The sequence below is a fragment of the Mandrillus leucophaeus genome, unplaced genomic scaffold, assembly GCF_000951045.1.
Source record: "Mandrillus leucophaeus isolate KB7577 unplaced genomic scaffold, Mleu.le_1.0 Scaffold297, whole genome shotgun sequence".
Classification (NCBI taxonomy): domain Eukaryota; kingdom Metazoa; phylum Chordata; class Mammalia; order Primates; family Cercopithecidae; genus Mandrillus; species Mandrillus leucophaeus.
In genome coordinates, this window is record NW_012103109.1 from 1989143 (window position 1) to 2000955 (window position 11813).

The 11813-nt window shown below is 38.2% G+C and overlaps 1 protein-coding gene across 3 annotated transcripts in view; it reads left to right on the plus strand.

Moving 5' to 3' along the window:
- The window catches only part of FANCI (Fanconi anemia, complementation group I), an 81872-nt gene that overhangs the window by 40381 nt on the left and 29678 nt on the right, over positions 1 to 11813 (plus strand). For all 3 annotated transcript variants that reach the window (XM_011986319.1, XM_011986317.1, XM_011986318.1), the window contains 6 exons: positions 271 to 451; positions 2223 to 2310; positions 4703 to 4833; positions 5293 to 5363; positions 7629 to 7743; positions 9911 to 10033. In XM_011986319.1, the coding sequence (XP_011841709.1) occupies positions 271 to 451; positions 2223 to 2310; positions 4703 to 4833; positions 5293 to 5363; positions 7629 to 7743; positions 9911 to 10033 (709 nt within the window). The remainder of the gene's footprint in view (positions 1 to 270; positions 452 to 2222; positions 2311 to 4702; positions 4834 to 5292; positions 5364 to 7628; positions 7744 to 9910; positions 10034 to 11813) is intronic.

The window sequence follows — 11813 nt, forward strand, 5'->3', positions numbered from 1 at the left end:
CAGTTTCTTTTGTATGTTTTTGAATATTCTCTAGCTTCTGGATTTTCCCAGTACTCTGTCTGTCATTGGAGACCACTTGCCTGCTATTCCCATTATGGTACATTTAGGAATTCAGAATTCTGTCAGATGATGTGTGTAAAGAAAAGGTTTATATGCAGAGTACGTTGGTTATCCAGGTCAAGTTTGGGAAATGTGTAACAGGGCATTGAGTATAAAGGTAAGATATCTTACTACGTTTTTCTTTTTTAACTAAGCTTTGTTTTCTTGTAGCGTTCATAGTTGGGACCATGTTACTCAGGGCCTCGTTGAACTTGGTTTCATTTTGATGGATTCATACGGGCCAAAGAAGGTTCTTGATGGAAAAACTATTGAAACCAGCCCAAGTCTTTCTAGAATGCCAAACCAGCATGCATGTAAGCTCGGAGCTAATATCCTGTTGGAAACTTTTAAGGTGAGACACTATTTTGGCAACCACTCCCTAATTTTGTTTAAATAATCCAAGTAGGGCTTGGCATTTGCCTGGGAGTTTGCTGGACAAGGAAATTTGAGTATTAGTTTGACAGAGGATATATGACAGAGATTAGGATAATATTGAAACATTATAGATCCAGTTTGATGGAATACTTAACTTTCTTATTCTTTTATGTAAGTTTTTCATTTATTCCACGTAACCCAATTGCTTCTGACCTAGAAGTTTGAATATAAGATAGCTTTTTCATGACTTTTCCTTCTTCCAGCAGTAAACCTTTCTAGTTTTTGTTTTATTTTGTTTTAATGCTGTTCCTTTACACAGAAGAAATTTTTTTAGGTCACTGTAGAGCATCAAGCTTAAAGAATTATGCTCTAAGAATTTTTACTGAAAATAAAACAAGAAAAGAATCATGCTTGGTTGGGCATGACTTAACCTATGATCCCAGCACTTTGGGAGGCTGAGGTGGGCAGATCACTTGAGCTCAGGAGTTTGAGACCAGCCTGGGCAACGTGGCGAAACAATATCTCTACAAAAGATACAAAAATTAGCCAGGCATGGTGGCGTGCACCTGCTAGTTGGGTGACTGAGGTGGATCACTTGAGCCCAGGAAGTCAAGGCTATGGTGAGCTGTGTTTGCACCACTGCACTCCAGCCTGGGTAACAAAGTGAGACCCTATCTCAGAAAAAAAAAAAAAAAAAAGTCATACTTATTGGTTCATTGTTTCTGAAGAACCCAAAATGGGAAATTTACATTTTTTTGACATTATTACCAAATTATCACTGACAATATTAATTTCCAAAACAGTTTTCAAAAATGTATTTTGTTTTGAATAAAAAAATGCTAGATCATATCTGAGGTTAAACAACTTTGCTAGTAATTCCTCTAAGTCTTCTTAATGTTCAGTTGTTTAATGTAGCTACACACCAAGAGTGTCTGCTGAAAATGTTATTTGGGAGGCTGATCTAAATGTAAATCTAGTGTTCTAATCCAGAACTATGAAGTAAATGTCAGAATAGTTCTTGAGAGTTGTAAGTGTATTTGATGATGTAATATAAATTACCCTGCTTTACAGTGATATTGTTAAAGACATTATCTTAGAGTATGTTTTTGTATTTAAATTATTATTTTTCAAAACTAAAGAGGCTCCATTTGATTTCACATAGATGTCAGCTTTATCAAGTCATCTTTATAAATTGCTGCTAAGTCACTAACAGTCTGAGGTCTGAATGAAATTAGTCTGTACCATAAAGTAATTAAGTTCAAGTAAAAATTTTAACTAAAATTTAAGTGAAAATTCAGAATGGGTCTTTTTAACAGCAACTGCTGTGCTTCTAGAAACTGAGACAGGGGTTAGGGAAGATCTTTTAAGTTTCTAGAAATTTTCATGGGCTTTTACATTTTAATTTTTAGAATAAAAGTTATGTGTACTGTCAGGAATATGGATATTGTCAGGTAATGGATACCTAAGTAGAATTTGTCCTGTTTGATGCTGAACCTTATATTAGCAATAGTTTTATGTGATCTGTACTTTTAGGCTAATAAACATGGTATTTACCCTACTAATGAATCATCGAAGCACAGAACAAGGGGAAAGTTGAGTGATTCTGTCTTTCCAGGTGATTCACATTATATTCTGAGTTTTTGAGTTTTACCCATATCCAAACTGTTCTTCATCCTGCCTGACATGCATTGATATACTTAAAAGCTGAAGGTCACCCAGGAATATTTTATTTATGCTGTTGTTTTTAGATCCATGAGATGATCAGACAAGAAATTCTGGAGCAGGTCCTCAACAGGGTTGTTACCAGAGCATCTTCTCCCATCAGTCATTTCTTAGGTATTAAACTTTGAAAGGATGAATAAAGTTTTTAGAAATATTTTCATTTAAATGTCATAATCATTTGGTCCTGGGAAAAAAAATTTAATGAGCATTTAAATGCAGTATCTTTGATAGGATGCCAATAAAGCAAATCCATTTATGTTGTCTGGGATTGTCAATTGTCAAAAAGGCTGTAGTTGTCAGTAAGGAAAGCAACAATTAACCAATAAGTAAAACTTCCATTTTGCCTCAACATTTTCTGTTATTATTAATACCTCTCAAATGAATGCTGTCCTTCTGCTGCCACTCATTGACTTCCTAGTCCTTTTAGCCTTGACATTTGGACTGCACAGCATTTGTCTCTGGTAACCTCTGAATTTGCTGGGTTTTTTTTGTTTTTTTCTTTTTTAGACACAGTTTCACTCTGTTGCCCAGGCTGGAGTGCAGTGGCACAATCTCAGCTCACTGCAACCTCTGCCTCCTGGGTTCAAGCAATTCTTGTGTCTCAGCCTCCTCAGTAGCTGGTATAGGCACACGCTACCACGCCCAGATAATTTTTGTACTATTAATAGAGGCAGGGTTTCGCCATGCTGGCCAGGCTGGTCTCGAACTCCTGACTTCAGGTGATCCACCCACCTTAGCTTCCCAAAGTGCTGGGATTACAGGCTTGAGCCACCATGCCCAGCCTGAATTTGCTGTTTTTAATACATAACTCCTAATGTCTAAATTGACTGGTCTTAATCACCAATTTTAAAAATTTCTCTATGTCATTCATCACTGTTTATAACTCCCCTGAAACTTTTTTAGGTAAGTTCTCTGACTACTGTAAGAGTTTGCTTCTTTTCCTGCCTGTGACCAGTTTTTCTTTTACCTCAAATATAATACAGCTCCCTTCAAACAAATTTTCCTTTCCATTGCTCCTATTTCCATTATTTGAAGCATGGCTCTCCAGGTCCTGGAGGCTGGAATTACCTTTTATTTTCTCAAACACACTTGGTACCAAAGTTCTGTCATTTTTCTGCCTCATACTGTTATTTTTTTCTATCTTTTTATTCCCTCCTTCCCCCAACCTCACATCCACTGTCTAGTTCCCATTCTTACAACCTTGAATTTAGACTACTACCACAGCTTTCTAACTGGTTTCCTGGCTTTTTCTTCTCCCTTCAGCAATTTAACCTGCATATTACCACAGGTTAGTATTCCTAAAATACCACTTTATGACTATAAAATCATCAATATGTTCTTTAATAAATTGTCAGCTCTTTTTGTTTGTTTGTTTTTTTGAGATGGAGTCTCACTCTGTCACCCAGGCTGGAGTGCAGTGGTATGATCTCAGCTCACTGCAACCTCGGCCTCCCAGGTTCAAGCAATTCTCCTGCTTCAGCCTTGCAAGTAGCTGGGACTACAGGCACGCGCCACCACACCCAGATAATTTTTGTATTTTTAGTAGAGACGGTGTTTCACCATGTTGGCCAGGATGGTCTCAATCTCTTGACCTCATGATCCACCTGCCTCGACCTTCCAAAGTGCTGGGATTACAGGTGTGAGCCACCGCACCTGGCCAAATCGTCAGCTCTTTATCCTGGCACTGAAAGTCCTTGACAAGTGGATCCCAACCTACCTTTCCAATGTTAAAGTCAGTTATTTACTTTCCTGGATTCTTCACCCTAGCATCATTGATTTCCCTACCATCTTCTGAATATGTCTTATGCTTACCTTTCTCAGACCTTTACCCATACTTTTCCCTTTATATATGTAGGTCTTTCTGGTTCTTTGTGCATTTAAATGTTCCCCATCTTTTAGAACCTAGTTTAAGTTCCTTCTCATTGCTTTCCTAATATATGCCAACTCATAATGATCTCTTCTTCCTTTGAACTCCTATTTAAACTCTCCTTTTACCATTTAGTAGGCAATAAACTATGTTTGGAATTATTAGATATTTGATATTGCTCTGTGATTTACCTCTTTAATTCTTAAAAAAAATTTTTTTTTACTTCCAACTAAATTATTAAAATTTTTGAAGAAAGACTATGTTTTATACTTTTATGTTCCTAATAGGACCATATTATGTTTGCACATACTAAAAATTCAGAAATATTTATTGATTTATTTTAGCTTAGACGTAGAAAGATGTGTGCTACTACTTATGTCTAGGAGTGTAATCGGTTTCTTCCTTTCTTTTAGGCAGTTTAATTTTTAGAGAAATTGAAACTATCACAGAAAAAAGCTAAAATTATCCTGGTTACATTGGAGAAAAAGTATATATAGAATCAGTAGAAATTTGCATTGCAGTATACTTGACTTATTTGAGAAAGGAAGCAAAAGACTTACATTTCTTTCTCCTTATTTTTCTTTTATTTCAAACATCTGTAGTTATTTGAGGCAACTGATTATAGATTCTGTTTTTCAGACCTGCTTTCAAATATTGTCATGTATGCACCCTTAGTTCTTCAAAGTTGTTCTTCTAAAGTCACAGAAGCTTTTGACTATTTGTCCTTTCTGCCCCTTCAGACTGTACAAAGGCTACTTAAGGCAGTGCAGGTAAGTCTTCAGATTCCCAAGTAACTTGCCGAAACTGAGGTTTAACTGTCTAGTGGGAGTCTGATGCATTTCTGTATAAATATATATGTCTAAGAAATCTATTCCACTTTAGTCTGAAACATAAAATTTGCATGGAAAGGGCAAGAGCATTGAGCAAGACTGTTTTCCAGGTTTATTTACTATCCATAGCACTATTCTGTTAACTCATTTTCAAGTTAATGAAATAATTAAAACTCTCTTAGAACATTATTGAGTACAATAGATTTACAAAGGCATTCACAACCAGTTTCATTGTAGTGTTACAAAGTATACTATTGTCCTTGTTAACTGTAATAAACATTAAAGCATATATAAAACAGAAGTAAGCTTCCTTATAGAAGCCATATGGTAACAGTATTGGAAATGAGCTAAGGCTAATAAGCAAACTTGTTCTGTTTTTACCCACTGATTCTTTTTCAGCCTCTTCTCAAAGTCAGCATGTCAATGAGAGACTCCTTGATACTTGTTCTTCGGAAAGCTATGTTTGCCAAGTAGGTAGCATCTTTTTATATCATAGGAAGATGTCGCCCTCTAATGTTGGGGCTAAAGTTATCTTTGCCATCTCCTAGTACCACCTGTTCACAGTGATCATGCGAATTCCCAGCCCCGCAGAGCAATTTCATCAAATAAGGCATTTTGCTAAGTCCTTTGTGTGCTTTTTTCATTTAGTCTTCAGAGCAACCCTATGAAGTAAGAATTATTGCAATTCCCATTTTACAGATAAGAAAACTTAGGCTTAGAGAAGATGAGTAACTTTCCAAACCTAAAACAATAGCTGGTGGTGGAGCAAGGATTCAAAGTCAGTTCTAATATCAGAGCTTGTGATGTCAAGTACTTTACTCTGCTACATTAGAATAATCTTCAGGATAATGTTCTAGTCCCAAATACTCTGAAACCTGAGCTGGTAGCAGTACCAAAGGGGACTGCTTTGGAACTTAGTCAAGAAGAAGATACTTAAGAATCTCATTTTAGTGAACATCTGAATTATGATCTAGAGGCTAGAAGATCAAATTAATTGTTGAGGGGAATGAGTTTTATTTGTAGCTTAGCCAATCCCTCCTAACATCTCTTCCTTTATTTCTTAGTATATAAGCTAGAGATGATCATACCATCTCCTAAAAATATAAGACAGTAATATGTGAAAAGCATTTGGTACTTTGAGGATAAGATACCCAATTAATATCACATTGGCCATATTAAAATATATTCATGGGTGTCCACAGGAACAACTAAGCCATATGCTATTATCTTTGTTCTAGAATTAACAGTTTTTGTTACTCCTCACCCAAAGGCATGGCGAATAGACTGAGATATTATGTTGTAACATCTTTAACATGTATTAGTCATTGAGCCTCAGTGAGAAGATGAGTGTGACATTTTCTGGATGGAGAGTTTACATGGCATCAAGTACTACATTATCCTGTGATGAAAGAGAGCATATGAAGGAAAGCACTCCTTCAAACATGGCAAAATCAGCAATTTCTTTTCTTTTCTTTTTTTTTTTTTTTTGGAGTTGCAAGATTTAATAGTGTGAAATAGAGTGGAAACAGAGCTCCCATACAAAGGGAGGGGACCCAAAGGGGGTTGCTGCTGCTGGCTTGAATGCCTGGGTTTATATCCCAATCCTTGTTCCTCCTGCTGTGCTCTCAGGCAATAGATGATTGGCTATTTCTTTACCTCCTGTTTTTGCCTAATTAGCATTTTCGTGAGCTCTCTTTACTATCCGATTGGTCAGGTGTGAGCTAAGGTGCAAGCCCCATATTTAAAGGTGGAAGCGGTCACCTTCCCAGCTAGGCTTAGGGATTCTTAGTCGGCCTAGGAAATCCAGCTAGTTCTGTCTCAGTCCGTCCTCTCAACAGGAAGACCCAAGTGCTGTTGGGGAGGTTGGCCGATGACCGCTCTAACTGCTTCCTGCTGAATTGGGGCCTAGTAGGGGTTGTGCAGTTGAGATTTCCTCGGGAAGGGTGCCTTCAATGTCATTAACATCAGAGCATGGGCTAACAGACTGGTCCAGGGGTCCGCGGTAGATCTTAGTCATGGACTGCATCTGGGGCTCCATTTGAAGAACCATTTGTAGTTTTACAGTTTCGATTCTGGAAGAGACAAACTTAACAAGGAGGTTAAAGGTATAGGGATTCAAATGTATGGCCTGCAGTGCAGGGGATTATTTCTTTGGCACACTTCACAGGCCCTGACTATCTGCTTGATAGTTTTGAAAAGGCTTGGTCCAGTGTAAATAATAATTTGGCCATCTGATGGGTGCTATCAATGCCTAAGTGGAAGGTTTGGTGAATGGTTTTAAGTAATTTCTATTGGTTAGCTGCAGGCAAAAGTATTTTTCCTTCTTCGGTGTCTAGCCATCTGGAGGGGAGGAAAGTATGTCCTCGTGAGGTTCTCCATTCTGTTTCTCCTGCTGAGTACTGGGGCTTAAAATCAGCGATTTCCTACATTTGAGTAACCAGCCAATTTTGCAGTCTCTCGGCACTCTTATTCTTATTCCTCACATAGACTTGAAAGCAGGATAGAAGAAAGTAGAGTATCATGAGTTAAGTAATGAAAAATGTCAGTTCAATTTCTGTACTATAAATTGCTTTGAACAGCTGATACTTTATTTTGAGTACATAAATTCACTTTGTTTTGCTCTACGCTTCATTGTTTATACATATGCCTTCTCTGTATGCAACTGGCTGTATTTTTCTGACCCAGAAGCATATTCTTGTGAAACAGGTTTGTTAACTTCTCTATTTCTGAGCTAGCCAGCTTGATGCCCGAAAATCTGCAGTTGCTGGATTTTTGCTGCTCCTAAAGAACTTCAAAGTTTTAGGCAGCCTGTCATCCTCTCAGTGCAGTCAGTCTCTTAGTTTCAGTCAGGTAAGGATTATTTATGTTAACTTGCAGTGTGTGCATATCATTCATGTGCATTGATGAAATGCATGCTGTTTTCTTTTATTCCTGTTATGGTTATAAGAATGATCCTAGAACTAAAGAGTCTGATGATGATGATGATGATGATGATGGTGATGATAATGATGATGATATTGGCTAACACTTATTAATGGCAGATTTACTGTATGCTAAACTGTGCTATCCAGTATGGTAGCCACTATCCTCAGTGTGGCTACTAAATGGAACATTTGATTGAAATGTGACTAGTCCACATTGTGTTGTGCTGTACGTGCAAAATTCATACCAGATTTTTTTTTTTTTTTTTTTTTTTTTTTAAGACGGAGTCTCGCTGTGTCACCCAGGCTGGAGTGCAGTGGCCAGATCTTGGCTCACTGCAAGTTCTGCCTTCCGGGTTTATGCCATTCTCCTGCGTCAGCCTCCAGAGTAGGTGGGGCTACAGGCGCCCGCCGCCACGCCCGGCTAGTTTTTTTGTATTTTTTTAGTAGAGACGGGGTTTCACCGCGTTAGCCAGGATGGTCTCAATCTCCTGACCTCGCGATCCGCCCGTCTCAGCCTCCCAAAGTGCTGGGATTACAGGCTTGAGCCACCGCGCCCAGCCTTCATACCAGATTTTGAAATAAAAGAATGTAAAAATCTAATAATGTTTAATATTGATTACATCTTCAGAGAGAATTTTGTATGTGTAGGGTTACAGAAAATATTAAAATTGACTTTACCTCTTTCTCTTTTTTAACGTGGCTACTGGAAAATATAAAATTACATATATGGCTTGCATTTGTGGTTCATATTATATTTCTTTCTTTTTTTTTTTTTTGGAGACGGAGTCTTGCTCTATTGCCCAGGCTGGAGTGCTGTGGCACAATCTCGGCTTATTGCAAGCTCCGCCTCCCAGGTTCATGCCATTCTCCTACCGCAGCCTCCCAAGTAGCTGGGACTACAGGTGCTCACCACCACACCCAGCTAATTTTTTGTATTTTTAGTAGAGACAGGGTTTTACTGTGTTAGCCAGGATGGTCTCAATCTCCTGAACTTGTGATCTGCCCACCTCAGCCTCCCAGAGTGCTAGTATTACAGGCGTGAGCCACTGCACCCGGCCCATATTATATTTATTTTGGATAGCACTGTGCTAGATATTGTGCTAAAGTGCTTTACATTTATTATCTCATTTAATCTTCAAAGCAGTCCTCTGAGGCTAGATACTATTATTATCCCTATTTTCTTATGTCAATTTATTTACTTTGCACATGTATATATATTACACCTTGTAATCTGAGAAAACAAAACTTTTTATAATCTGGTAATCTAGGCTTTGGAGCAATAAAATTGTCTTCATAATTTAAATGATGTACTATAAGATTTATAAATAGGAGACATATTTATATATAACAGTTTGACTAGGAATCCTCACTTTATTGCTTTGGTATAACTATATAAAGCTTTGTCTATAACTTATAGCATAGATTAAATATTAGGAACACTAGTTATCATTTGTGTGTTATTATCCCTGTTTTAAGGATAGGTGAACTGAGGCTGAGCCAGGTTAAATAACTCACCCAAGGTTATATAACCAAGAAAGGGTGGAAGAAGGATTTGGCTTCAGGCAGTATGAACTACATTACTGTGATACCTGGAGTAAGGATTAGGAATTCTTGGTGTATAATTGCTGATTTTATTGTATAATTTACACAAAGGATGTCAATTCTTTGTCACGTCCATTTCTAAACAAAAAACTGTCTTCCTCTAAACCTTTCTAGAATTTGTGGAAGAGTGAGATTCTTCTAGCTATTGAAGAAGTCTTAGAGCTTTTAAATAAAATTATGTATATTATTACTACTGGATTCTAGTGGCTTGAAATAAGCAGTGTGCCTTCCTAAGCAATTGATATTGTCAAGGAAACCTTAAGGAATGGGAACAGTTAGTTTTATTAAAATGCTTAAAAATTCTCTTATTCCAAACCAGAATAAGAATGACACTTATTACTGCATGGTAATGATTATACTGTATGTCTCACCCCTGGGGTTTGGGATGTGGAGAAAGCTAAGTTTTTTTGACCAAGAACATAGGCTTATTTAGCTCCTTATTGGAAACTGCTTTGGTAAGATAGACATGAATTGGCCTGTCTTCCTTTCAGGTTCATGTGGATGTTCACAGTCATTACAATTCTGTTGCCAATGAAACTTTTTGCCTTGAGATCATGGATAGTTTGAGGAGATGCTTAAGCCAGCAAGCTGATGTTCGACTCATGCTTTACGAGGTAAGTCAGTAGAATGGAAGGAATGTAGCAAACCCCCAACTAATAATTCTTTTTATTTTAGTAATTTTTTTTTTGTGATTATAAAAGTACAGTAGATATGCTCTTATTTGATGTAGTCAGCACCAGTAGCTAGTAATGTTTAGTCAAAAAGTTGTTTAAGGCAGGGCACAGTGGCTCACACTTGTAATCCCAACTCCTTGTGAATTCAAGGCAGGGGGATCAAGCAAGACTCTGTCTTTACAAAAAATAAGAAAATAAAAAACATTAGCTGGGTGTGGTGACATGCGCCTGTGGTCCCAGCTACTCAGGAAGCTGAGGCAGGAGGATCCCAGCAGTTTGAGGTTGCAGTGAGCTATGATCACACCACTGCACTCCAACCCAGGCAACAGAATGAGACCTTGTCTCTAAAAAAAATTTTTTTTGGCCGGGCGCGGCAGCTCACGCCTGTAATCCCAGCACTTTGGGAGGCCGAGGCAGGTGGATCACGAGGTCAGGAGATAGAGACCATCCAGGCTAACATGGTGAAACCCTGTCTCTACTAAAAATACAAAAAATTAACTGGGCGTGGTGGCAGCGCCTGTAGTCCCAGCTACTCGGAAGGCTGATGCAGGAGAATGGCGTGAACCCAGGAGGTGGAGCTTGCAGTGAGCCAAGATCGTGCCACTGCACTCCAGCCTGGGCAACACAGCAAGACTCCATCTCTAAAAAAAAAAAAAAATTTAAGGTTTTTAAGGTGAGGAATCATAAAACACAGTTGATAGACCTTAAATATTTTATTTTAATTTGAAATATTTAAATGTACTATAAATTTGCCAGTCTTAAGACCAAGTCCTTTGTTTTGTTTTGTTATTGAGTACAAGTTTACTTCCTGTCTCTCATACAAACCCATACCCTTAATTTATTGCCTATAGTTTCAAATTTGTGTTTACCTAAAGTGGTATAAAAACTTTAAGCTACTTCAGACAGTTTAGTACAAAAATCTTTTAGATAGCTTCAGTTTTTTCTCTTTTTACAATTGCCTTACGCCTAATTTATCAGAAATTGGTTTGAGAGACTGACTTTCCGAACATTTAACTTAGTTTTTTTTTTCTTTGAGACAGAGTCTTGCTCTGTCACCCAGGCTGGAGTGCAGTGACACAATTCTCGGCTCACTGCAACCTCCATCCTCCATCTCCTGGGTTCAAGTAATTCTCCTGCTTCTCAGCCTCCTGAGTACCTGGGATTACAGGTGTGCGCCACCACGCCCAGCTGATTTTTGTGTTTTTAGTAGAGATGGGATTTCACCATGTTGACCAGGCTGGTCTTGTACTCCTGGCCTCAAGTGATCCACCTGTCTCAACATCTCAAAGTGTTGAGATTACAGGTGTGAGCCACCATGCCCAGCCTAACTTAGTTTTTATAAAAGCAACTTCTTTTTGCACTAGGTTTTCAACAGTTTACTGAATGTCTGATTAAATCACTCGTTATTATGATAGTACAGCTAAGAGAAATACAACTAACTTGTGAGTAGCATATAACTTACCCAGAGGATATTGTGGTAGCATATATGAAAACAGCATTCATCTTTCTGTACATTTCCGTCCGTGCTCTTAGGTGCCTAGGCACAGTATCAATGAGCAATAATATTTTGAGAGGAATTTTTTTTTTTTTCTGAGCAGTAGGTCTCAACACTGGGCTTAAAATATTCAGTAAACCGGCCGGGCGCGGTGGCTCAAGCCTGTAATCCCAGCACTTTGGGAGGCCGAGGCGGGTGGATCACGAGGTCAGGAGATCGAGACTA